General features: G+C 43.0%; 1 protein-coding gene across 1 annotated transcript; it reads right to left on the bottom strand.

The window, feature by feature from the left end:
- Nucleotides 1-8,143: 8,143 nt before the first annotated feature.
- MNS1 (meiosis specific nuclear structural 1) lies at nt 8,144-25,336 on the bottom strand (the record flags this gene model as incomplete). The annotated part of the gene is made up of 9 exons (XM_080934336.1): nt 25,184-25,336; nt 19,679-19,806; nt 18,563-18,665; nt 17,091-17,320; nt 16,435-16,651; nt 16,242-16,349; nt 13,227-13,484; nt 9,670-9,795; nt 8,144-8,245 (listed from the first exon to the last, which is right to left on the bottom strand). The coding sequence occupies exons 1-9, from the start codon at nt 25,316-25,318 to the stop codon at nt 8,144-8,146; spliced, it is 1,407 nt and encodes a 468-aa protein (XP_080790462.1). The 5' UTR covers nt 25,319-25,336.
- Nucleotides 25,337-26,109: the final 773 nt, after the last annotated feature.

The following is a 26,109-nucleotide window of genomic DNA, read 5'->3' as shown; positions in this document are numbered from 1 at the left end:
GTGAGCAATTTCAATTTGATGCTTATTTGTGCTAGTTATTTAATATCAAATTGTAGTCTCTTACTGTTCATGAGTAATAACATTTGTGAAATAAAAAGTTCAGATATGACCTGTTGAAATAAACAGAATGTTTGGGAGGATGTTGTAAGACAAAGCCAGACTGCAACTCTGGCCTTACTTCCTTTTTCACTAATAGTTGTGAAATAATAGTTGTGAAACTTTGACTTTTAATTCTGTTGTATGGCCTACTAGACCTGGGAGAGCACGGAGACGGTGGCAGGGTAAGACTCCAGAGATCCCGCCCTACGGTTATGAGGTCTGCATGTTATGCAAGGCTGCAAAAAGCAGTGGTGCAGGCTGGAACCAGAGTCTGTCTTTTTCAGTGACTGTGCACAGGGAGATATTCTAAAAAGAGGGGTAGGGAACACTAGGTAGGAAGTGACAATTAGCTGTACCAAAAGAAAAGGTTTATTGAGGAGGTGAGGGTAGTTTTACACTTCCTCTAGCACAGCACAACAAGATAGTCAGGGAAAGATACTTCACTGGTTTCCAGCACTGGGCTCATTACAGGAAAACCCAGCAGACTCTTGGTCCAACTACAGACCAGTAAATATGCTCAACGGAAACCTTGATCGGCCGTAGGCTTCTGGTGCCTGTGCTCCCATAGCCTGTCAGCTCTTATCCTGTACCAGCACAGAAGGCCATTCTGAACTAGCTGTGATGACCTGGGCATAAGGCACCCTGTAGTGCTGCAGTGAACTCAGCATTAGACCTAAAGATGTTCTGACAAGAGTAGCTGGACACTCAAGGCTGAAGGAAGTGCCTTCATTCCCAGTGCATGGATAACAAATGCCTGCTCACAAGGATTAAAAATGTTGGGGGCACTGCCAAATAAACTAAGGTGCCACTGACTGACTCCAAGGAGATGAACATATACAAACTGACTGATGATTCAATTGAAATGTTTAAAAGAGCTTTTACTTTTTACTTTAAAATGACAATTCAGTGATCAGTGAGCAAAATGAAAATGCAATAGAGTATCGAGTATTAACAGGAGGATCTGTCAACCTGGAGACAGGCAAGATAGACTCACAGAGGAAAGGACAGCTTCACAAGCAAACACAGGAGAAGCTGGCACATAAGAGGGCCAGGAGAAGAAAGAAGAAAGACTAAAGAGACAACACTTTCTCAACTGGAACATAAAACAGGTACAGGAAGATCAATGGCTTCTACTGACTTAATCCAAGTACTATTAGCCCATGGCATAGTATCAGCCTGTCAAAGATAGTCAGAACATCCTAAAAGCATGAGGAAAACAGGGAATGGGTTCCATTTGAAGGAGTTGGACACCTGGCAGCTCATATCTCTCAGACAGTAGAGAAGTTCTAGTCAAAGTTTGGAAGGATAAAACCTGTCGAGTATAATGTACCCAGCTCAGCCTTCCTTCAGAGATAGTTGGCCAATGTGAGTTCATCATTTGTCTTACAAGAAACATTGAGAGGTGTTCTTCAAGCTAATGAATGCTGTTAGCTAATAAGGAGCATGAAGTCAAACAGTATTCTGACACTGACAGAGACAAAGTCAATCCCATCGTTAATAAGCTGGAAGTGTTGAAATAAAAGTGGCAACATTTGATCAAGGATATACAATACAAAAGATGCAACGGTGACCCACAAAATAGGGTAGAAGTAGAAAATAGTAAGAACTTGTAACAGATATATGGAGTGAAATGCAATGACTCAAGTGTACTTTTTGAGAAAGATGCCCAACTTTGAAGAAAGTAAGAGGAAGAAAAGAATCAGCAGAGCAAGTAGAAAACACAATGGTGGCAGAAGCCACTACTGTGTGTTGCAGCAAATATGAAAAAAAGGGACGGCTTATCTCTATATCGGGCCTGAGGTCTCACTCCGTGGGCCTGCTTCTAGTACTGAGCCGGCACATGGCCTCCAGAGTCGCTCAGTCCAAGCTGCCCCCACAGTCTCACTCTGTCCACACGACGCCCTTCCCTGGTGGTTTTACTCCACCTGCCCTACTGCCTCTATCCTAGGTGTTTCTTTACCCCAAATCCCAACACAAACACAAATCTAAGGCCCGATAGCTTTTCATATAATTTTATATATCAAACTCTTAATCCACAAACCCTCTACACAACAAGATTACATCACATAGACAAAGATACAAACTGCCCTTCTGTGTGAGAAATAAGACCTGTAAAATCATTACATGTTCGTAGCTACTTAATGCCAACAAAGCCCCCCTGGATCTAATTCATCCTTGCCGAGGTCCATCTTGGAACTCTTCTCTCAGTCCTCCCCCATCCTCTGACCTCTGACCCTCTCTCTCTCTCCACCTCTTTTACCCTGTGCAATCACTGGCTCTCACCTTTATTTTACTAATTAAAATGAAAAAGTTTTGAAGTCCTGAGCACATGACTAGGCAGCACTTCTTGGGGAAGTGGAATTAGCATTAAAATATGAACATCTTTAGGACAATCTACAACTGTGACTCAGTACAACCTTCAGTGTGAGTTGAAGTGGGAATTTCTGGTTTCACTGGAGATTTGTTGTGGTGTTTTTCTGGAAGTTGTCAGGTGATTGGCATGTGAAGTTTTGCTGGAGCAGATGCTTGAGAGAACACGTGATGTCTGGAAAGGATGTAGGTAAAACTCAATGCCAACAACGCTCTGGCATTGGTTCACCTTGCTTTCCTTCTGATCTTTGCTTGTCATGATTTTATAGAGAGAAATACACCAAAGGACTTCTGGTGATATTGCAGCTGCTTCTTGTCACCTGTGCATTTGTGCCAATTGGTGGAGCCTTGCTTTTTTTTTCTGGATTGAGCTGCTTCTGCCAGTTTGTCTTTGGTGTTTTGGTAGTGGACTGGACTGTTGACAACAAAGATTGTACTTGCTACAAAGAACTACTTTTAAACAGGTCCACATCTTTCTTGTCCTATTAACCATCTCCCCTACCTTTGTTCAGTAAGCTATAAGGGATGTTGACACATCTGAGAACTTTTATTAAAGTAGGTTTTGAAAAACATAAGCCCCCAGTGAGTGGATTCAATCCACCAGTTATAGGCAGAGTAAACAAATCCCACCCATATGATGCCTCTATAAGAGATTTACTTAACAAACAGATTGAACATGAATAGATAGCAAAAGATACTCTGTGAAAATGGAAATAAGGAGAAAATGAGTACTTAAAACAGACATTAAGTCAAAACTATAAAAACTGGCAAAGAAAACCTTATGTAATGGTAAAAGTTTTAAATAACCAACAGTAACAGTGGTGAACATGCATCTATCACAGAGCTAAAATATAACATCTGTGAGAAGGGAAGGCATACTACAATATCACAATGGTAGAGAACAGCTAGTACTCCACACTCAACAGCAGATCAAACAGAAAAATTGAAATACTGAACTTATCTGGCTCAGTTTGAAAAGTGCTTGCCTGGCATCACAGAGCCCCAAGTTCAATCCCCACACCTCATCATCTAGTTTGATGTTCCAGATCCATGATCCCAGCCCTGAGGAACAGAGGCAAACGGGTAAGACATTCAGGTTATTCCCAGTCAAATAAGAAGTTCAAGACTGGGACACATAACTCACTGCCTTAAAAATGAATAAATAAATACGTAGAATCACAAATACTCATACTGAACTTAATTTACACTTTATATTAAATGACCCAAAAAGACACAGAACAGCATAATACATATTTTTTTTCTCAAATGTATAGAACATTTTCCAGGATGGATCATGTGTTTTTTTAAAAGAAGATTTATTTGTTTTATGTATGAGTACACTGTAGCTGTCTTCAGATACACAAGATCTCATTACAGATGGTTGTGAGCCACCATGTGGTTGCTGGGAATTGAACCCAGGACCTCTGGAAGGGCAGCTGATGCTCTTTACTGTTAAGCCCCCAATCACGCCTTACACAAACTTAAGACAAATTAAACCACAGATCTTTCTGGACTATGATGCTATAAAAGAATAGGCCAACAAAAACTTCAAAACTTTACAAACGTGCGTATTTTGCACCATGTTCCTGAATAACCAATGGGCTTATGAGAATAAAATAACTTTTAGACTTTTTACACAAAATGAGGACATAAAAATACATTCAATACAGTAAAATCATTTCTGAAGGAAGTTTGTTAAAAAGAAAATGTTATTTTAGCACTGAAGAAATGTCCAAGTAATGTGCCAAAAACAAATCCAATATCAGTACAAGAAAAACAGGAAAGATCAGAGAAGGACTATATTACAAAAAACACAATAGCCTCAAAAGTCAGATCCCAAATACCACAGAATCTGTTTTGGTCACTAATTTGACACTACATGCATGAATACCAAATCTGACTTCATTTGACAGGTTGCAGGCAAAATGTACGCTCACCAAAAGTCAAGTGTACAGTCGCCTCCGGGGTACGAGTGTACCAGGCATGACTAAGAATGAACCAACCCAGGGAGGTAATCCAGTACAAAGGGGCAACAGCTAAACCTGGTGCCTTGGTTCAATCATGGTGGAAAAGAACTAACTCCTGCAAGCTGTCCTGACTCCCAAACACAGCGATGACAAGCACAGGTCACATCCAGACTCACGTGGCAGCTCACAACCACCTATGTGCCTCCAGTGCCAGGGATTCAAGGACCTTTTCCTCCATCAACTCTTGCACAAACATGATACACAGACATACACTCAGGAATACACATAAAAACTTTCAAAAAGAACATTTAAAAAATAAAGTCTCCTCAAAGAAAACCCCAGGACCTGATGGCTTCATTGCCAGCTTCTAGCAAACACTTAAAGACCAGCCGCTGTTCTCAAGCATTTCAAACAGTGACATAAAGGCTTTCCCAAATCCATGCTCATCCTGCTACTAAAGTCACACAAGGTAATAAGTAAACAAAACCAAGCCAACAACTCCCATAGCCCAGTATCTCTGATCAGTTCAGATGCAGCAATGCTCACCATAACACCAGCAAACAACTCCAATACATAGAAAGATCCCTCTTCATGGTGAAGTAGGATTCATCCTAGATGATTTGACATTCAAATCAATAAACATTTCGTATTGACAGAATGGGGAATAGGTTTGTAAATTCAGTAGAGAGAAAAGCAACACTTTATGACAAAAACTGCCAGCAAAATAGGTTACAGAAGGAATATGCTATAACGTGAGTCACGTATGACAAACCCACAGCCAGCACACTGGACGGAAGCTTAGCCTCACACATTTGTGTATACAGCTCTTTCATATTGTGACATGATATGATCTACAAAGTTCAGACAGAAAACTGTACAGAAGAATTACAAATTAAAAACAAATTTTGTATAACATTTTAAGTTTGCTATTTGTATTAGTCTGCGTTCATAGCTCTCCTAAACACATGCCAGGCTGGCCATCCCTATAAGACCTGAAATCAGACAGGTAAGAGGCTGGGAGGTGGTGGCACAAGCCTTTAGTCCCAGCACTTGGTAGGCAGAAGCAGGAAGATCTCTGTGAGTTCAAGGCCAGCCTGGATAGCCAAGGATAGTTAAACGCTTGTCTCAACCCCACCATGATACACCCTCCCTAAAGAGCACTTGTTGCTCTTTCAACAAAACCAATTCATACAAATCAGTAACACTAACAGCAAAATGACAGGCTTGAGCTTTCTCCAGTGACAGAGCACAGAGAAAATGTATGAGACCCCAGGGCCAGTTCCTAGCATAACACCAGTGAAAGGAGTGGCATTTTATACACCAGTGGCAAGTATCAGAGAAAAGGTACAGAAATACCACTTGTAGTATCTAACAAAGACATTGTAGATTAAATTTAACCAAGGAGATTGAAGATGGCTGTGTTGAAAACTATATAATACTGATGACAAAAACTAGAGAGAAGTAAATAGATATTTCATGTGTATGAATTAGAAAACTGTCTTTTACATACTGCCCAGAGAGGTCTGTGTCTCAATGTAGTCCCTGTGGAAACACCAGAACATTCTTCAGAAATGAAAAACCAATTCTGTAATTCACAAGGAACGTGCTAAATTCAAGCTGACTACAAGAAGCTGTGCTAACTGTGGTATGAGAAGACAGCAGGAAGCCCCGCCATGGGGACCTGTGACGTAGAAACTTAAGGGTGCGTAGAAAGTTAGCTATGTCCAATGATGGTTTGCTGGGGCACACAAGCGAAAAGATGTCTTGATAAAGCAAACGTGAAAGAATGTTTTTCTGAAGCACACACAGGTGAAAGGATGTTTAATATAGCAAACACATGAAAGGACCTGTGATGAAGGAGTATAAATCTTTTTTTTAAGATTATTATATATAAGTACAGTGTAGCTGTCTTCAGACACACCAGAAGAGGGCATCAGCTGTCATTACAGATGGTTGTGAGCCACCATGTGGTTGCTGGGATTTGAACTCAGGACCTCTGGAAGACCAGTCAGCGCTCTTGACCAGGTGTATAAATCTGAGCCCACGGACAGTGGGAGAGGAGCGGTTGTATTGCTCCGCCTCTCCGTTCTTCACTAACGTCATACATGTATCGGTTCGCCTTAGATAGTGTTGATGATGTCATCATTGAGACAAACTCACCAAGAACTGCTCGTGAGGTTCCTGCAGCAGCTTCCTGCTTCAGCAGCCTCTCCTCAGGCCAGTTGGTGAGCATGGCAGCTTCTTCTGGATTGAGCTACAGCTACTGGTTCGTGCCTGGTGTCCGCCTGCTGGAAGGACTGGTCTGCAGCTGCTGAGTTGTATTTGATGTTTGCTCCAGGACTGAACTCTTGCCAAAGAAAATCCAGCTCGCCCCCCAAAGAAATATTTCTAAGCAAATCCACTTCGCCACATCCTAATAACTTTTCTTTTCTCTACCTCTGCTGGGTGGTGGGCATAGGAGAGGTTGAACCCTTATTAAAAATAGGTTTCAAAAAATGTTATGCCTACAGACCTAGAAAGTGTTTTTGGCTTATTTTTGTAAGATATGACCACAAAAGCATTGATTACAAAGCTGCACAACAAAGGAAACAACACAGAGAGGGAGCAAACTACAGGATGGGTTTAAAAAGGTTAAAATCCAAAACCAAGAATGTCAGCTTGGTGATGCAGGCAGTACTTCGAAGGCAGAGGCAGGCAAAGCTGTGCGAGGTTCAGGACAGCTAGAGCTACAGAGAGAAACCCTGTCTCAAAAACCAAAAACCAACCAACCAAATAAACAAAACAGAAAACCATCCAAATACGTACTTAATAGAAAGGGAGAGGGACCGAGACAAATAGCCAACACAAAGAGGCCTCACTAGACGTTTCTTGAAGATGTGCAGCCAACCAGTAAATATGTGAAAAGCTGTTAAAATATTACTTTCAGGGCAATAAGAAAAACCACAATGAGAATATACCTCAGACGAATTAAAATAGCATACGCATGTGCCCACTTGTTTGTGTGCATGAGTGCGAGCGCACACATGCACACACACACACACGCACGCGCACACACACAAATGCATATATTATGTATATATGAGTGGGACTGGGGAGATACGTGAGCACTGCCTGCTCCTGTAGACCCTCTACACTTCCATGGCAGCTGTCTCTAACTGCGATCCCAGAGATCTGATGCCCTCTTCTGGCTTCCTCAGGCACTGCACTCGTGGTACACATACAAAAATGAACCTTTAGAAAAAGTAGAAGATAACAAATGTTTGAGGCTATGAAGAAAAGGAAGCATGAAGGGCTAATGGTGGGAATGTAGTGAGTACACACACATCGTAGGAAACAGGCAGAACGGGGTTTCTCATCATCATCCTGTTGTCAGGAATATAGACATTTTAAAAAGCTTGTGTGCTGCAGACACTTGTGCACTGTGGGAGGATGAGTATAGAGGAGCGGAAACACTGAGTAGTTAGTTGGCTTCTGTTTGGCCTGTGAAGGGCATGATGGCTTCATAGGATGCATAGTGAATAAAAGGGACTAATTCTGCAGTTAAAGTACCAATGTGTTTAATGTTGTCAAACTGTATAAATGATGGAATATGAGGATGTTTTAGAACATGCAGATAGACCAGGGCCTACGGTCACCAATTAGAAAACAGCAGTTACGCTGACATCTAGTGGCAGCATCTGAGAACTCCAGGTTTCGCCCGTTCCTTGCTATGAAGACCCCTTCTCTTCACAGACTTCACTCCTTTTCTGATATGCTTTCCTGAACTCTTCACCAAGCATGTCAACATCGTCTTCTCTTTTAAACACTCCCTATAAAGAAGCATTTTGTTGGTTACTTTTCAACATTAGAGTATTTCACTGAATCCTCTTAGGGCTGCCACACGGTAGCCAAGATAATGGAATTCATTCAACAGGCTATTGAAACCAAATTTAAAATATCAGTACTTTCCAACGACTATGGCAGCATCAAGTATATCATGAATATTCTCGAGCTTCTCCCATTTCCTGGTAAGTCACCTTCGGAGCATAAAGTTGTTCTAGTGTAGTGATCTGTTGTACCCAGTACCCTAACTACTACTGTATTTGACTGCAGTGCGGGGAAGGCATGGAGCTCAGAGCCGGATCTATTTTTCCCTTGTCTAAGGGGCTGTCACAGTATATGAGGGATGGTAAGGGTGATGGCACTGATCTGGGCTAGATTAATCTTTCTGCCTCAATTTGTGGTTCATTTTGGGACACTGAATTTAACTCAAATAGGTCCTGTCTGCCCTCTAGAAGTATTTTCTCCACTCAAATGTTGAAATCCAAAGACCTTCTTGGCATTTATAGTCTGTTTTATTAAATATACCAATTATGGGTGGATTTTGGCATCAGGTTTGTGTGCATTTAAATCTACCTAATTAGACCGTAATACCCTACAGTTAGCAACTTTTAATAACTTTCTTTTCCTTTCATTGGCAAGGGGCTGAACACACTTGCTTCTGCAGTCAATAAAGACCTCAAGCAACATGACTTTGAAGGACTGTGGCTTCATGGATCTCCATGTTTATATGGACAAGGAAGTTAATTATTAGCAGTCACAATGTATCTCAGATACACATGAAAATTCATTGCCTATTGGAGTAATTCTCAAAAGTTGAGGCTGCCTCGTACCTACTTACAGCCAGTCTCCTGCAGAGCAGACTGGTCTTAGACTCAGGTCAAGCATCGGTGTCACCAGTGACTTCGTGTCTCTCATGGTAATGTTTCCCTTTTAAAGCTGCTCTAGGGTAGTGCCTTGTCAGACTTCCCATGTGATGAGGAGAACAAAGAGCCTCACCAGTGTTAGCTCAGGGACTGGGATGTAGCAAGGCTCTAGGTTAGATCCCCAGCACCACATACGCTTGGCAGAGTAACACAAGCCTGCAGTCATAGCTCTCAGGAGAAGCAGGAGGACCGAAAGTTCAAGGTCAGCCTCAGTTTCATAGGGAGTTCTGGGCCAGCCTGGCTACACCTTGTCTCAAAAGAATTAAATAGATAGACAGACAGACAGATGATAGGTAGAGAAGCTCGATAACTCTAGCTCAGATCACTAGTAATGTTCTAAGACCAGCTCTTCCTCAGTGCTTTGGCAACAGGATGAAATCGCAAGAAGTTACACCTTCCAACATTCTAGACTCAGGCTTCAGCGCCGTTCTTATTTTCTCCAGTATTGTTCAGGATGAAGCTCACACGCTAGGGTGAGTGTCACTTACTTTGGGGAGATAGCCTAGTAACTTTGCAGCATGCTCTTTGAGGAGCTTCAGCCGCTCTTCTTCAATAATCTCATTGATGTGGCCCTGCCGCCTCTGCTGGAGCTGCAGTTCCTCCAGCTCACGTTGCTGGAAATGAAATCAAAATGTCTTCACTGTCACAAAATACAGTAATCTCACAAATAAATATACAAATAAGCTAAATGATAAGACTGAAATGTTAATTATAAGTTTGGAAGATAATGGTGTATATCTCTTTTTAAAAGATTTATTTATTATACTATGTGAGTACACATTTACTCTCTTCAGACACACAAGAGAGCATCAAATCCCATTCCAGATCAGTGTGATCAGAACACTCAGAGAAAAGCAAGACATGCAAACATGAAAATCACTAAAACCGCCTTGTGATACTTGGTTACAATGTATGTTTTAGGTTTTAGTAGTGAACATTCCCAGTGTGAAGAAGTAGGCTTAGATGTCAGCATTGTAAGACAACAGTTTTGTTTTGGCTCAGGGGCAAATGGGGATGCCTTAACAGAACTTATTCATTCATGACATTGTGTAGCCTTAAAAACACTAAAGGGCTCTTTTATATTTTAGAGGCTGTCTATAATCTTTTCTACCTCTAAGAATATGTATGTATGGTTTAAACAAATTCCTAAAAAGACTCAAAGTTTTTTTTGAGTTTCTTACTCCTGGTTTATTTAGGTCTTGTCCCACACCTTTCTAAACCACTGGACCTAAGTACGGTAGGAAAATGTGAAGTGGGGATAAACACTTAGTGTGGGGTAGCACAACTTAGGAAGGAAAACCCTGTGTTATGCCCAGATGACAGAGGTTTACGCCATGTCATTAAATCACGGTATGTGGGGCGGAGCTGCTGCTCTGTGGCAGAGTTCTTACCCAGCCTGTGTAACCCCAGAGTCCATTCCCACGCCCATAGATCCCACTCGTGTCTTGCTGGTTTTTCTCTGAGTGTTCTGATGCTCTCTAATCCCTCCATAGTCCGCTGGTCTGCTGCTCTTCTACAGCAGAGTTAATTCTTAGGTCATACAGGCAAATCCTAAACCTTTTCAATTCCTATATTTCTTAACAGTTATTGCTCAGCATTTAAATATACTTACCATATGTCAGGCAAACTGCACTTTATAGATCATCATCTCCCTTAAAGAGTAGCCAGATTCAGGCCAAGACTAAGTTACAGCCTAAGCAAGTGAGGCTTTGATCTGTTTAAGAGCTTACTGAGGTTTAAGTATGAAAGGACATGAGATTTGTAAAAATCACTGACTGACCAGTTACGAGGGGACCAAGTTGAAATGTCAGGGCACAGGAGGGCCTGCTGGCCTCTTGGATTCTGTGATTATACCATTTACAGTCTTTTTTTTTCCATAACATGTTTTTGTTCCTCATCTTAAACCATAATGCTCTCCAAGACTCAATCCTAGACTCCTTAAGCTTTCCCATTATAACACTAATATCTCACTTAAATCTCTTGGTGCTGCTTAGTTCTGGGTAAGCACTTCTCAAATAAATAAATAAATAAACCAAACCAACTAAACGAACAAAAATATCCAATAAACAAAACCAGCCTAAGCTTCGGTGTAAAATGTAACCACCCCTGTGCTCCTTTGGTCTGTCAGACTTGTAATCTTTGAAATAATTGGATTCCTTCCTCCTTCTACCCTATATGCTAGGGGAAAAATCATACAGTCTCATTTACTTTCTGTAAAAATTAATCAAATTTGTCTGACATCTCCTCCTGCTGCTATGTATGTGCCTTAAAAGCTAGAACCGCCACTTACGTTATTTACCGTACCAACTTGCCTCTCTCACCTCTTTCAGAGTTTTTATCTTTTAGAGCTTTCAACAAGACTGTTGGGTTCTTACAAATATCCTCTCAGTGACATGGATCACTTGAGGATTCAGTTTGTCGATGAAACATAAATATGTCAGTATGTCAAACTCACAGGCTGGTTCTCTGTCCAACTGTTATTTTTGTTTGTTTGTTTGTTTGTTTGTTTGCTTGCTTTTTGGGTTTTTATTATTATTATTATTAGATGGGGTTTCTCTGTGCAGCCAGGCTGGCCTCGATCATGAGACCTGCCCACCTCCCTGCTGAGTGTGAGATTAAGGCATGTGCCACACCACCCAGCTCTCTGTCTGACTTAAATCAGCATTTCCAACATTTTCTCTTCTGGCCACCAAAACCAATGAGAACAAACACATATTCCTTCAGAAGCTACTTCCCCTCTGCATACTCTTTAGGCTTGCTCTCTGAAGAAAGCAGTGACTATATTTGTCAATTCTACGTGTTCCCCATTTGCACACACCCCCTCTTATTACTGAGACACAATACAGTGCTTTCTGGCCTTCCTAACTCCAGTCTCACCCCTCTTACATCTATTCTCAATGATGCTACTTGAGTCTTCATGTCAAACTCTGCGGAGAGCGAGTGTGGCGGCAGTCCCAAGATAATGCTTGGGACTCTGGCCTGGTCTTGTGACTAGCACCTGACTTCCTCCTGCCCCCCCACCCCCCCATTAGCCACTCCCACCGTTTGAGCTGCACAGGTGCACCCATGACAGGAGATCAGGATAATAGGACTGCGCTTGGGTGGGCAGAAAGAGAAAGAGAAAGAGAAATTGAAAGGGGAACAAAAAGAGAAACAGAAAGAGAAACTAGAAAGAGAGAGAAAGAGAGACAGACGAGGGACAGAAAGATTTTCATGAGCATGCTGTAAGGTTCCTGAATAAACTGCATTTGAGAACGCTGTGTTGTCGCTTCTTTTCTGCTGTTCGGAGACGGCGGCGACAAAACTTAACCTGCAATTTCCTGACTTCTCTTGGGGAAAAAATCCACCTTAATATTCAAAGGAATCACAATGTGTAATTCCTCTCTGCTATACAATGTTCACAATACCCTTATCACACACAAAATATATTTATAACTCATTTTTATATTCTTCTCAACCAAGACTACATTTACAGATGTTAACTCTCAAGTCCAGCACATAAAAGCCCTATAATCAGTTTCTAGACGCTTTAATAAATGATCACTCAGTAACTGTACAGCTCATATGATCAGTAAACAAATACCTAATGTATGACACATAAATAGTTTTCAGTGGGCTGGGGAGATGGTTCAGTGGATAAAGTGCTTGGCATGAAACCATGAAGACCTGAGTTCATATCATTAGAACTCAGGTGATGTAATTCCAGGTTTGGACAAAATGGGAGACAGCAATAAAAAGACTCTCTAGGAGCTACAGGCTGGCCAGCCTCCAGTATAACTGCAGGGAACTACAGGGATCCTGCCGTGAACAAACTGAAGGAAAGGAGCAAGGTGAAGTTGTTCTTTGCTACACACACTCACACATACACTCACTCACACACACATACATGCTAGGGTACACATGTGCACACTCAATCATGTGAAAGCACACGAGAGCGCGCGCACGTGCACACACACACACAGGCTCTCAGCAAATGTTTACTGATGAATACATGAGCTAGTTGCTGTTCAATGAAAATAACCAAAGAACCCAGTGCTGTCCTTACTTTGTCTGCAAGAAACTGGCTGCGCCGCTCTTCGATGAGTTTCTCCACAGCCCGCTTGTGCTCCAGCTGCTTCATTCGTTGTTTCTGGGCATTCATGAGCTCTATGCGGTCATCTTCAGCAAACTTGGCCAGCATGGCTTTCTTAAAGGTCTCTTCCTCCTCTCTTGCAGCCTGTAGTATTACTTCCTTCAGTGCCATTTGGTCTTCAAAGTCTTGCTTCATCTCCCTCTGCTTCCTGAGTCTCTGCTCTGCTTCTTCCTGCAAAACGATGGAGCTGGAGTTAGGCATGCCCCTGCATTTTCCCGAGAGGCCACTTCAGCAAGAGGGAACCTGGAGGAGCATCAGCAGCTTGGGGCCAGCCTAGGCTACAGTGAGATGTTGTCTCAGGGACCAAGACAAATAATAAAACGAGTGCAGGTATGCTGCAGAACAAACAGGGAATCACAGAGACAGAGCGAAGCCTTCTCATGACAACACTCTGCCCCACCGTCCGGCCCAAGTGTGCTCTGAGGCCAGAGGAGGATGCTGGATGCCCTGACCTGGAGTCATAGGTCCTTGGTCCAATTATTGGTCCTATAACATGGCAGCCATTTATTGTAGAATTTTAAGTTGTGTACGCCATCTTGTTTCTAGCTTCAGAAAGAAGCTACTGTGGAAACCTTTGCATACTCCTGAGTTTACTTAACCAAGGACGATTGTGTCATCTGTCCCCACCAGCTTCCTCACCTGTGACAGCAAAGCTGCACGGACCCACTCTAGTGCCCAATAATTCTCAAAACAGAAACACCCCAAAACTGCAAAATACTTCAAACCAGTCATCTAGCCATGAATTTAGAAGCTTTCCAGAGAAACAGGAATGTACTGGATACAACTAGATTCCTTTCCTGTAAGCTTTTGTTTTCTAAACACATGAAAAGTTCCATATACAAAAAAATATAAAAGCCTATATAGTAATCATCCGCTTTCCTAACAGCAAAACTCTACTAACTACAGCTTGCTATTCTTGCTCTCTTCCGTCTGCTCGCCTGGAGCTAGCGCACATTTTAACCCGCGGTATCTAATCTAATCCTCCTTGCCAGATCCCAGCTCGAGCTCTGGGAAGCCAATGTCCACACATCTAACTCCCTGCACCAGCCTCATTTCACGCCATGTCCATGTGCCTTACTCATCCCCTCCTGAAAGTAGCCAGGCCCCTCAGAGACATGTTTTCTTTCATGTTCTGGGCACCTGATGTTTTATTCTGCACATTTTGTACTTATTCACCAAGTAACTGTACAGACATCAAGGGCTTGGAGAAGTTTGTTTGTGACATTTTAGTCTGAGTGTCTCTTGAGTTTATGACATCTACACACGGTAATGTGCTTTATATAGTACTCCATCTATCTATCTATCTATCTATCTATCTATCTATCTATCTATCTATCTATCTATCTATCTATATGCAAATATGCAGTCCTGGGAATCGACTACCTATGGACAATTTTTATTCAACAGTGAAGACATCTTGTAAAAAAAAAAAAAAAGGAAATGTCTGGCCAAAGAATTGCTTTACTATGAAAATGTCCACACAGCTCTGCTGGGTCTGCATAAGGAGTACACTATCATCAGCAGTATGGATACCAAGTCTCCTGCCCTTTCCTGTGTTCTAAAACCCATACAGTCACTCTGAGCCCAGTAACTTTCTAGTCTGCCAGCCATAGCCTTAAACAAGGACGTGCACATGGGCACTACTATATCATGGGGACGGTCCCAGGAGACAGCAGCAGGAACAGAATGTAGCATCAAAGGAGAGAAGCCAGCCCAGGGCATGCCGGGGAGGTGGTTACACTGTGCTCACTGAAGCTGTATTCTCAGGACCTTCCCTGGGAAGGACAGAAGGGGCAATCACCCATCAGTGATTTTCTAGTTGGTGGGGGTGGGTAGAGAGGCCTGTTTCTGGCTGCCACAACTCTCCGATGTGGAGAAGCGGCCAGCACAGTTAATCTAAGCTCTCACAAATATGCCTCACAGCTGTTCCCAAAGGACAAAAAGAATGTATTTCCAGAGATGGCTGCCTTGGGAAAGCAGCTAATCTCACAAAGTTCCATCTGTGCCATCCATTCATAGACTATTCTTGAGTACTTCTTAGTACCACGAAAGGCTCACAGGCTGAATCTTGTGCATACCTATCAGCTGATGGACACGAAGGCTACACTCATGTTTTCGCTATTAGAAATACATGTAACAACACAAGATTACTTGTTTTAACTATTCCTTTCTGAAACTGTAAAGATATTACTTGCCACTGACCTCTGCTGTGTCCCACATACTTTAAAAAATTATTATCATTCAATTCGAAGTATCATTCTTTTGCTCATTGCTTATTAGAAATAGGTGGTTTCACTGTGGTACACTGAAGGACTGTATAGTAATTTTTATTGTGGATTCTTTCCTGTAGTGAGACACATTTGAAATGACTTAGTCTTGTGAATGTACAGAGGTTTACTGTGTTCTAGGAGCTGTCTGTGCGTGTTTTATATGGAAGGATGGGATCTGTACTGTGCTGCTGTCTGCTGGGTGGAGTCCTCTCTAACATCAGCTGGGTCGCCTCTTTCAGGCTGTCGTTAGGCAGTGTGCGGTTCTTGGAGATATTAATGATAAAGGAGCACTGAAATCTCCTCTGGTTCAGATCTTCCTACCTTCTCCCTTTCATCCCATCAGTTTTGCTGCATGTGTCATAAAGCTGTGTTGGCAAAGTTCACAGGCCTTAGGATTATGGCACGCACCTGGATGAATTATTTTGAGTACAAACATCCTTGTCCCTTATTCACACACACACACACACACACACACACACTCGAGTGTGGCCCGGGCCTGACCCAGCTGCATCATGCTATCCAGGACGCTCTATTCTTGTCAAGCTGGAGAATTTTAGTCTTTTCTGCAGCACTGCAGTCACCCCGGCTGAGTTTAGCTAAGCTGCCTTCCTGCAGCTTCCTCTCCAAAGTCTTCCCTAATCACCTGGCGGAGACTTACTTTCACTTTCAGTTTGATGATCTCCGCCTGCTCCTCCTGGTACAGCTCCTGCCTCACTTGCTCTAGGTCCTCACGCTGCCGCAGTGTTTCCTCCAGCTTCTGGGTCAGCTGTTAATAAAACACACGTTTAGAAACCCTAGATTGGGGCAGTGTTCCAGGAATTCAGCACTCTTTAAAAAGTAGTGTTTTATACCAAATTCTGACGCTGGAGCCTCTTTTCCTCGCTCTCCTGCACTCTGGCCATCCGCTCGCCTTCTCTTTGCTCCTGTATGCTTGCGAACTCTATGATCTTCCTGTTTTCTTCCTCCATCTCCTCCTGCTTCTTTTGTTTCCAGAAGTCTTGTGCCCTCTGGAATTCCTCAATATATTTCTGAATTGCATTCTTCTTTTCTAATTTTTGCTGTCTTTCCCTAAAAAGCAATCAGGAGAATGGTTTAAATTACAGAGATAATCATATAATGAAAAAAATGGACTGTTCAGAGTCTATTGATTCACCAATGCAACAGACTTTCTGGTGTGGACTCCCACGCATACTGCTGGACTCTCTTCTAAGGGCGATGTTTCAAGCATCTCATTTCAGAAAGGTGACATCTGTCCACAGAAGTCATACTCTGTACTTAAGCCAAGGAAAGCCATCAGAAAAATGTGTTCCGACATATATGTAGAGAACACACACGAGATGTTTCAGGTCATCTATGACTTACACATCTATTATTTTTCAGACCACTTATTACTAGTCATGCTGACCAACGTGAGGAGGAGCTATACAAGTCATGACAGAGCCCACGCTGAGTGAGCCCACACCCGAGGTGGGTGGCTCAGTGGGCTTTGTCCTCGTTGTGGACTTACAGCTGGTCTTCCTCGTAGATCTTCCTGACAATTTCGTCTACCATGAGTTTCTCCTTCAGCAGCTGCTCATATGCCTCCTGCTTCTTCTTCTCTTGATCTTCAAGCTGCTTCTCCAGGTCCAAGTAGTACTTGGCCCTCGCCTTGGTCCGCTGCTCTTCCTTGGCACTCTCTTCCTTCAGGAGCCTCTCGTGCTCCTCCATCATGGTCCTTTCTATCTCTGCATCACGTTTCTAGCATTGAAACAAAATTAAACCTTCCATGTTCAGGAGTGGACACAGTTTATTAAAGCACTATAAACATTTGAACCCTCAAAAGCCTGCTATGTAAACTATGTTGTACCTACTAAGTAAGAAACAAGAGTCTTTGTGAGCTGGGGGGTGTGAATGGGGAATGAGACCCTAAAGGGGCGTGCCTACTCTTTCCAGAAGCTCTCAGGACAACACTTGGCAAGGATAATAAAGTCCACATTCAGAAAATACAAAGTAAAGGTTTAAGTATTTTGTTTCTAACTACTTCAGCCACCAAACATCCTCTGCAAGTTGATCGCCAGAGTGTCTGTTTCAAATGGCGCTGTTTCCAGCTGCTGCTGCTGTTTCCTGCCCACCGCTGTTCAGTTCCCAATGCAGCTTTTCCTCCCACACATCCTTCTCTGTTATTAAGCTCACTGTGGTGACTTCCACAGAAGAGGTCGCATGCACGCTGGGGCTGCTCTCTCTCTCCATTTCAGTCTCATCTATGAAGTGCCACTCCCACAGTCACAAGCTCACCAGCCTTTCTGAAAGGCATGTTCAAAACTGAGTAAATTTAAACACTGGAGCAAGGATGGAAGCTACCCTTACCTACTTACCTATGTGATTACATCTCAACTGTGTACACATTGTGAGCAGCAAAGACAAAGAGGGAGCAGACTCCTAGAGCTCATGGGTTCATGCCTGCTGCTTATCACGATGAACCACAAGTTCTCTTCTCTTTGCTCATGCTGTATTACATTCTTCTAGATCCCACAGACTTACAGAAGCGCAATGTTCTAACCTTACAAATAAGTAACCTAGCCAGGGCTGGACAGACAGCTGTCAGAAATACAACTTGCTGTTCTTCACATGACCTGGGTCTCTACCACCTGCAGACCCAACTCCCTCTTCTGGCCATATGGGCACTGAATGCATGTGGTGCATGCAGACAGGCAAGCAAACACACATACACAAAAAAACCTAACAAGTACACAGATATCCTTCCATTTAAGTCAAGTCCTCAGAGTATATAGCTCTAATTTTGTGAGTCAATTTTGATTTAGAAAGTAGAGACAGGAGTTCTGGGACCAAGGGCTCCAGTGTTTCGACACACAGTGGACATCACCTCAGGGCCTAAACATTACAGTTTGGGGAACCTGGCCAAGCAGGTTCTTCACAGGGGCAGCTGCCTGGTCCCTAACAAAGCTCACAGGACCACAGAGAGACCAGAGTTAGCCTTACCATTTGCTCATACTTGATGGCGTCCTTTTCAACAATCTGGGCTGCTCTCGCTTTGTTCATGTAAGCGGCTTTCAGTTTTTGCTCCAATTCTCTGAGCTCAATACTGTGGGGGAAATGCAACTTTAAACTTAAGAACAATAAAAGAGTTCAACTTCACAGAAAATTTGGTGAATTCCTATTTACTCAACGAAAGTATACAACTGGTTTCATTCAAGTCCAGAGTTAACTTGTCTCATCTAATGGACATTGTGAAGGTTAGCCCTTAAACCTTATGCATGAGAAGGAACTACTCTTCTCTAGTTTAATCTTCCTTTACTTTTATTTACTTAAATTTGTGGGAGTCCTGATCTCCTACCCAGTGGGTCTGAGACCAAACTAAGACTTTCAAGCTTGGCAGAGGTTAGTATAAACTATCTTCCCTATCACGGATTATTCTACCCGAAAGAAGTAGTCTCCATCTTTGGTTGTCTGCACAAAGGCTTAGGTATTCTCTGGAATCTCCAGTTCTGGCACCCAAGTCTTGACTGACAGTAAGACACGGCTGGCTCTAAGTAATTCAATATCAAGCACCATTAGGAAATTTATGGCAGGGCTAGGAATGCTGGGACATGCCCTAGGAAGTAGAAGCAGGTGGATCTCTGAGTTTGAGGCTAGCCTGCTCTACACAGGGAATTTCAAGCCATCCTTGGCTACACAGTGAGACCCCAGCTCAAACAAAACACAACAACAAAAGCCGATTATTGTAGGATTTCACAAATCTGTTTTGTTTTTTTTTGTAATTAGAAATCATTTTAAAATTTATCCTTAAAAAAGCAAGAAGGACCAATCCATAGTCCTCACTATTGACACAAACACTCCCTTCTACTCCTGAAGCTGACGTTATCAACTATTTCTGTGTGCTGAGGCTGTGGCTTTGGTGAAGCACTTGCCTAGTGTGTGTGAGGCCCTGAGTTCAATACCCAGCGCCATGATGAGAGTTTAAACAAGTATCTAAGCTAATGCTGTGTTTCCAGGAAAACTGTGCACTAAGTGCAGTGATCTAGAGTCTCAGGCGCAGGTACTCAGGGTGACAGCAATGATGGAGACCACACACGCAAGCAGCAGAGGCCACGACACCTGTTCTCTCTCACTTGCTGCCTCATCTTCTCGTCCCTCAGACGCTCGTGCTTCAGTCTGGCCAGTTCGTTTGCGAGTCTCTTTTCCTGTTCAAGCTGTCGATCCCTCAGCATCTTGTTCTCCTCTGCCTGAGGAGAGACACGAAGCCTGAGTTACCCCCAACAGCAGCCTGACTGCTCTGACAGCGATGGTCAACTGTTTACTCAACACATACACTTCAAACATTTTACCACAGAATATTACCAATACCGTGGAGAACATTAATGTACTATATATTCTTTTCAAAATTTATCAGTATTTTACAATTTCTTTCTAATCTTGCATTCAACTCCATTTTTCTTATTCTCTATCTTTGCCATGGTTTCTTTTTTAAATTATTACTTTATTTATTTACAATCCAGCCCATTACCCCTCCATCCCCCCTCCCATAGTTCCTCATCCCATTCTTCCTCCCCTCTGTCTCTGAGAGGATGTTCCCCCAACCCCAGACCTCCCCCTTCCCTGGTCCCCTCTCCCCTCCTCAAGTCTCTCAAGGATTTGGCACATCTCCCACTGAGGCCAGACCAGGCAGTCCTCTGCTATATATGAGTTGGTGGCCTTGGACCAGCTCCTATATGCTGCCTGGTTGGTGGCTCAGTGTCTGTAAGCTCCCAGGAGTCTGGGTTACTTGACATTGCTGGTCTTCCTATGGGGTTGTCCTCCTCTTCTGCTTCTTCCATCCTCCCCCCAAATCAGCCACAGGGGCCCGAGACTTCAGTCCAATGGTTGGGTGTGAGTATCTGTGTCAATCAAATCCTGGGGGCTGGAGAGATGCTCAGAGATTGAGGGCACTGGCTGCTCTTGCTGAAGACCCAGGTTTGGTTCCAGCACTTGCATGGCGGCTCACAGCGGTCTGTTTTAGAAGCTCTTGTGCTCTCCTGACTTCTTTGGCATCAGACATACACACAGTGCATTTATACACATATAAATAAATACAGCTTTAGAAACCCAGATAACAAAACAGCCTCAGATAATGCTGCCCACCATGGACACCGCTTGGTTTGGCTCTACCTGACAAGAATTTCTTTTTCATAAGCACACCATCAATTAGCAATATTTCCTGAGTGAGATCTAAGGTCTTACCCACACTCATGTCCCAACTGTTTTAAAGATGCTTTTTTAAAACCAAACAAGATCCACAGCATTGTATCTAATTATCTTTCTTGTCTCCTTTATTTTATATATTATTCGCCCCTCAACACACACACACACACACACACACACACACACACACTTTTTTATCCTCTAAGCCAATGATTTGTAATTACAGTCTAAGTTAGGATTTCTTTGCTGTGATAAAACATTTGACCAAAGCAACTTGGGAAGGAGAGCGTGTATTTCAGCTACAGTTCCACATTATAGTCCACGATGAAAACAAGTCATGGCAGGAACATGGAGGCAGGAGCTGATGCAGAGGACAAGGAAGAGTGCTCCTTAGTGGCTTGCTCCTCGTGGCTTGCTCAGCCTGCTTCCTCATAAAATCCAGGACAACTAGCCCATGAATGATACTGACCACAGAGAGCTGGACTCACCCACATCAACCATGAATCACGGAAATATAGCACAGGCTTGCTCACAGGTCATTCCGTGTCACTTTCTCAATTGGGGTTCCTCTTTCCTAAATGACTCCAGCTTGTGTCAAGCTAACATAAAGCTATCCACCCTCCACATATGTGTGTGTGTGTGTGTGTGTGTGTGTGTGTGTGTGTGTATCACATGTTCTCTGGTTCCTCTCTCAGGAATTCCCTAGAGTAGCCTCTCTTATGTTTTCTGTAAAATGGCGGGCAGACCTGTAGGCTTCATTCCTTCCTGAGTTGGGAAACACATGGTAGCCTCCCTAGAATTCAGGAGGCCAAGCAAGAAAACCATCAGACATCCGAACAAAACTAGGTCTCATAATGAGTTCCAGACCAGGGCTACATATTAAGACTGTTTCAAAAGTAAAGAAATACATAAAACAAAAATAACACATGAGAAATGTTCAGTGTCATCAGTCATTAAGAAAAGAAGATTAGGAAACAGAGAGATGGGCCTGAGTCTGGTCTCCAGCATCTACCTCAGGTGGCCCCACCACTACCTGTTACTCCAGATACAAGAGGTCCAATTTCTCTGAGGGCACCTGCATTCACATGAACATATCCACATGCAGACACAATCTACACATAATAAAGGTAAGTCTTTTTTAAAAACAAGTTAAAGGCCAAGTGGTGGTGGCCACACCCTTAATTCCAGCACTTGGAAGGCAGAGGCAGGTGAATCTCTGAGTTCAGGGCCAGCCTGGTCTACAGAGTGAGTTCTAGGACAGCCAGGGATACACAAAGAAATGCTGTCTTGAAAAACAAACAAACAAAAACCAAAACAACAAAAAAGCAAATTAAAATTACACTGGGACCTCACAGCACGATACTGGAACATCCAGACGCACGCAGAAGTTGCTGTAGGCTGTTAAGTTTGCATCATGTATTACAGGGCAATAAGCCAACACCAAACTGCACTTCTCACGACTGCCAGGAAGGAACTCTAAGGCTGAAGAGCGAGATTGGAGGGAGCAAGAAGACATGACACTACAGGCAACTTGTTACCTTAGGCTAGAACAGGAAGAAAGAAAGGAAAACCAAAATCAAACAAAACCATGTAATTAGTAAATCCTAAAATTCAGGCAAGAGAACGGTAGGAAGGCGAATTTCTCTGGTGATCATTTCATGTTTTCCTCTTCTATGTAAGACTCAGGTGAGAGATTTATGAAGTCTCTCTCCATACAGCTTTTTTTTTTTTTAAATCATCCTGCCTCAAAATAAAAATCTGTAATGTGCACATTTCCCAGGTCTGTTCACCAAAGGCCCCTAGAATAATGATCATTCTGAATTCGGCACAGCAGGTGTGGCGCAAGACCTGTCAGCCCCTGCAGGTCAGCCCTGTCAGTCGGCTGCTCCACAGAAATAATGAGGGAGCTAGAGAGCCCCAGGAGCTGCTGGACAAGCTGAAGAGCCCACCATATCATTCTATTCTGAGTCTTCCATTTGAGACCATTGAGAAGATGAAATACTGTACTTCCTGTTTAAACTAACACCAGTGAACTTAAGACACAGGAAGAGGTAGTGTTACAATCAAGAGTCCAAGGCATAAAACAAAAAAATCAAAAGCCCTGAAGCAGATATCTTATCTTGAAGGGGTCTGGTGGGAAGAATTAGCCTCTTTGTTTCATTGGGCCTTCAGCTGACAAGGTGAGGCCCTCCCTCATCAGGGAGGGTAAACTGCTCACTCAACCTTCTGACTTACTGTCGCTCTTATCCGAAAACACCTAGGAAAGGTCAGCTCAGGGCCCAGTCACACCGTCACATAACATAACATCAGCCACTGTAATATACTCTGTTCTGGCAGAAAGCAACCAAGAAAGGTAGCAAAGATCAGAAGTTGTTTTGTCAAAAGAGCACAGAAGCAACATCAGAGTTCTGACCAGCCAAGGACAGAATGACCTGAGGATCGAAGGGAGGCTGGGCCCCTGATAAGATGGCTCTGGGGGACAAGGCAAGTGTGGCCAAGACTTGTGTTCAATCCCCAGGACCCAAATGACAGGAGGAAGAAACGGAGTCCTGCAAATGGTCCTCTGACCTCAACATGCACACTCTAACTCAGTCCTCCTTCCCTATACACACAAAACAGAGGGAGAGAGAGAGAGAGAGAGAGAGAGAGAGAGAGAGAGAGAGAGAGAGAGAGAGAGGTTGAGTGCTTGCCTCGAATGCCTGAAGTCCTAGGTTCAATCCCCAGTACTAACAGGAAAAAAAATGCAATTATACATGTATAAAGAGTTCTGATCTCATAAAGATATTTCATGAATTTAAAAAAATTACTTATTTTTATGTGTATCGGTGTTTGTATATGCATGTGTGTGTGTGGTGCCCACAGAGACCAGAAGAGGGTGTGGTACCCCTGGAGTGTGAGTTGTAGACAGTTATATGTGCCCCATGAGTGCTGAGAACTGAACCTGGGTCCTCTGCAAGAGTAACAAGTGCTGTTAACTGATGAGCCATCGCCCCAGCCCCATAAAGACATATGTTAAAAAGAGAAAATTTTTTAAAAAATCAGAGAGGACAAAACTTTAAAATAACCTCAACATATGCAGAAATCTCTTCAGAAACCAGCTGCCTCAGAGACTCCTCCTCCAGAAGCTCCTGATCCTCTGCCTTCACCTGCGTCTGCGGAGCAGCCAGGATCCTCCTCAGACCCTCAGCTTCACCACCAGATGAACCTTCTTCTCAAACAAATGCAAGATGTAAGAGTTCTCCTTGGTCACCCTGTCATGGAGCTGAGGGACTTGTCTGTCACCCTGAAGCCTGGTACCACAAAGGTTGCTGACAAATGAAAGCAAGCTATTCATCTGCGATATATTTAAACAACAATTCCAGCTCTTTCTGTACCACACTTATGCAGATATGGTTTTGCAAGCTGGTCTGATACTGTGTTAGAATAATGAAACTGGGTGTGAATAAATGCATAAATACCCAGAAAAAAAAGTCACTATTTTTTCCCCAGAATAAGCTGAATTGCAATCTAATCATATCTTCCTGGCTAACTGCCCTTCCAGACTATGGAAAAGATAAAGGCACAGACCAAAGAGAGCAAACAGACAGATGCAAAACCTGTCTAGAAGACAAAGGCCTGATGTCCCCATTAAGTTAAACACATGAAGTTAACAAGAGATGCATGAAGTTCATATGAACAAAACCTTGGTCCTGACTAAAAGAAGCCAACCCCAAAGGCAGATTTCGACACAGTGTAGACTTTTGCTTAAATGCACCTACATGAGAACAGAGCATCGGAACAACACTCAGAAGAAAACACCCCGGCCTCATCAGACAAACCAGTGGCTGCTGGGCGGAGTTAGGGTATGATGGGAGCTTCCTTATAGACAGAATAAGAATAAAAACATGGATATAGGAATGAGGATAAAAAGGTTAGGATTTGCCTGCTCATAGTTAAAGGATCAGGTCTAAGCTACTGGAACTTAGGACAGAAGGAAACCAACACCTTTAAGCCTTTCTTTTACTATTTCCAGATCCACCCTCAAAATACTGGACATACTGCAGGCCCGCACTCAAAACACAACAAAAGAAGGGACATTCTTTTCACACTTAGGAAAATTCTCCTGTCTCACTTTCTGACGGTTTCCTCTTTTCTACTACAACCTCCTAAAACTATTTAGAAAGATTAGCATATCAGGATGTAAACACATGCATTCCAAACCCGAACTCTTCAAAAATTAAAAATATGAATAAATGCATACCTCACACATATATGTTCATGTCCTACCACTTAATAACGTCTATGTTTAACACCATGAATTTTTAGAAAAAAAAGAAATTCTTAAACTTCTTATTAGATATTTACAGAAAGCAACACAGCTGTATTCACATAAGACAGTTACGGATTTCACGAAGAAAGCTGTACAAAGAGCATGAAACTTACTTTTTGGATGGCTTCTTCCATGTCCAGCTCGAACTGCTCGTTCTGCAGCACCCGGAGGAATCTCTGACGTTCAACCTTCTCGTCGTTCTCATTCTGCACGACCTGGTTCCGGGCTTGCCTCTCTAACTTACGCATTACTTGTACGTGCAATGATTTTCGAACATTTTTATCTACTAACTTCTGATGCTTTTCACTAAAGCTCAAAGCTCTCTTTTTGGTCGCCTACAGGGCAGGGAAAGGGAAACACACATGATTAAATATTCCACGATCTCTTCTTTCACTTTTGAAATCCCTATAATAAGGAAAATCCCTATAATAAACAATGTAAAAAATAAGCAACAGTCTGAAGGGTCTTTGGCCCCCTCCTGAATTCAGGATATACTAATTAAAATTTAAGTGTGATAAAGTAAACATAACGGTGTATTGATTAAGCGAGTACTAATAATATTCCCTATTTTGTAGTGGAAGCAGGAAAAGTTAAAGCAAATTAAAATTCAACAGCACCAGTGCGGGCGAAAGGGAAGCTCTCCAGCTTTACCACCACTAGAGACCTGCCTCTTCCCCCACCCACAATAACACCGGTGCATAAACGCCTGGAGCCTTCTTCAGAAAACCCAGAAGCTTCTAGAAGGCATATCAAAGTTTCTCACCGACATTTCAGAGGTAGAGAGCTGTAGACTGTAAATATAAACAAATATGCACACTGAAGGTCCCTGACCGACCACCCCTCCCCTGACCTCCGAGCAGCTCACCATCTCGGCTGGCTTTAAACCTCCTCCTCCGGCAGGGTGACTCTCTGCCTCAGTTGCAAACCCGGCTTCCTGAAAAGCAGCCACCTTGGAAACCCGCGCACTCTTTATGTTTATGCTGTGTCCCGGCAACCGCCAAAATGCGCCGCCCGCCCAAGCGGGACGCAGCTTCCCATT

The sequence above is a fragment of the Micromys minutus genome (assembly GCF_963924665.1).
Source record: "Micromys minutus genome assembly, chromosome: 21".
NCBI lineage: Eukaryota > Metazoa > Chordata > Mammalia > Rodentia > Muridae > Micromys > Micromys minutus.
Note: the sequence above shows the minus strand (reverse complement) of the source record. Positions and strands in the feature narration are given on the sequence as shown.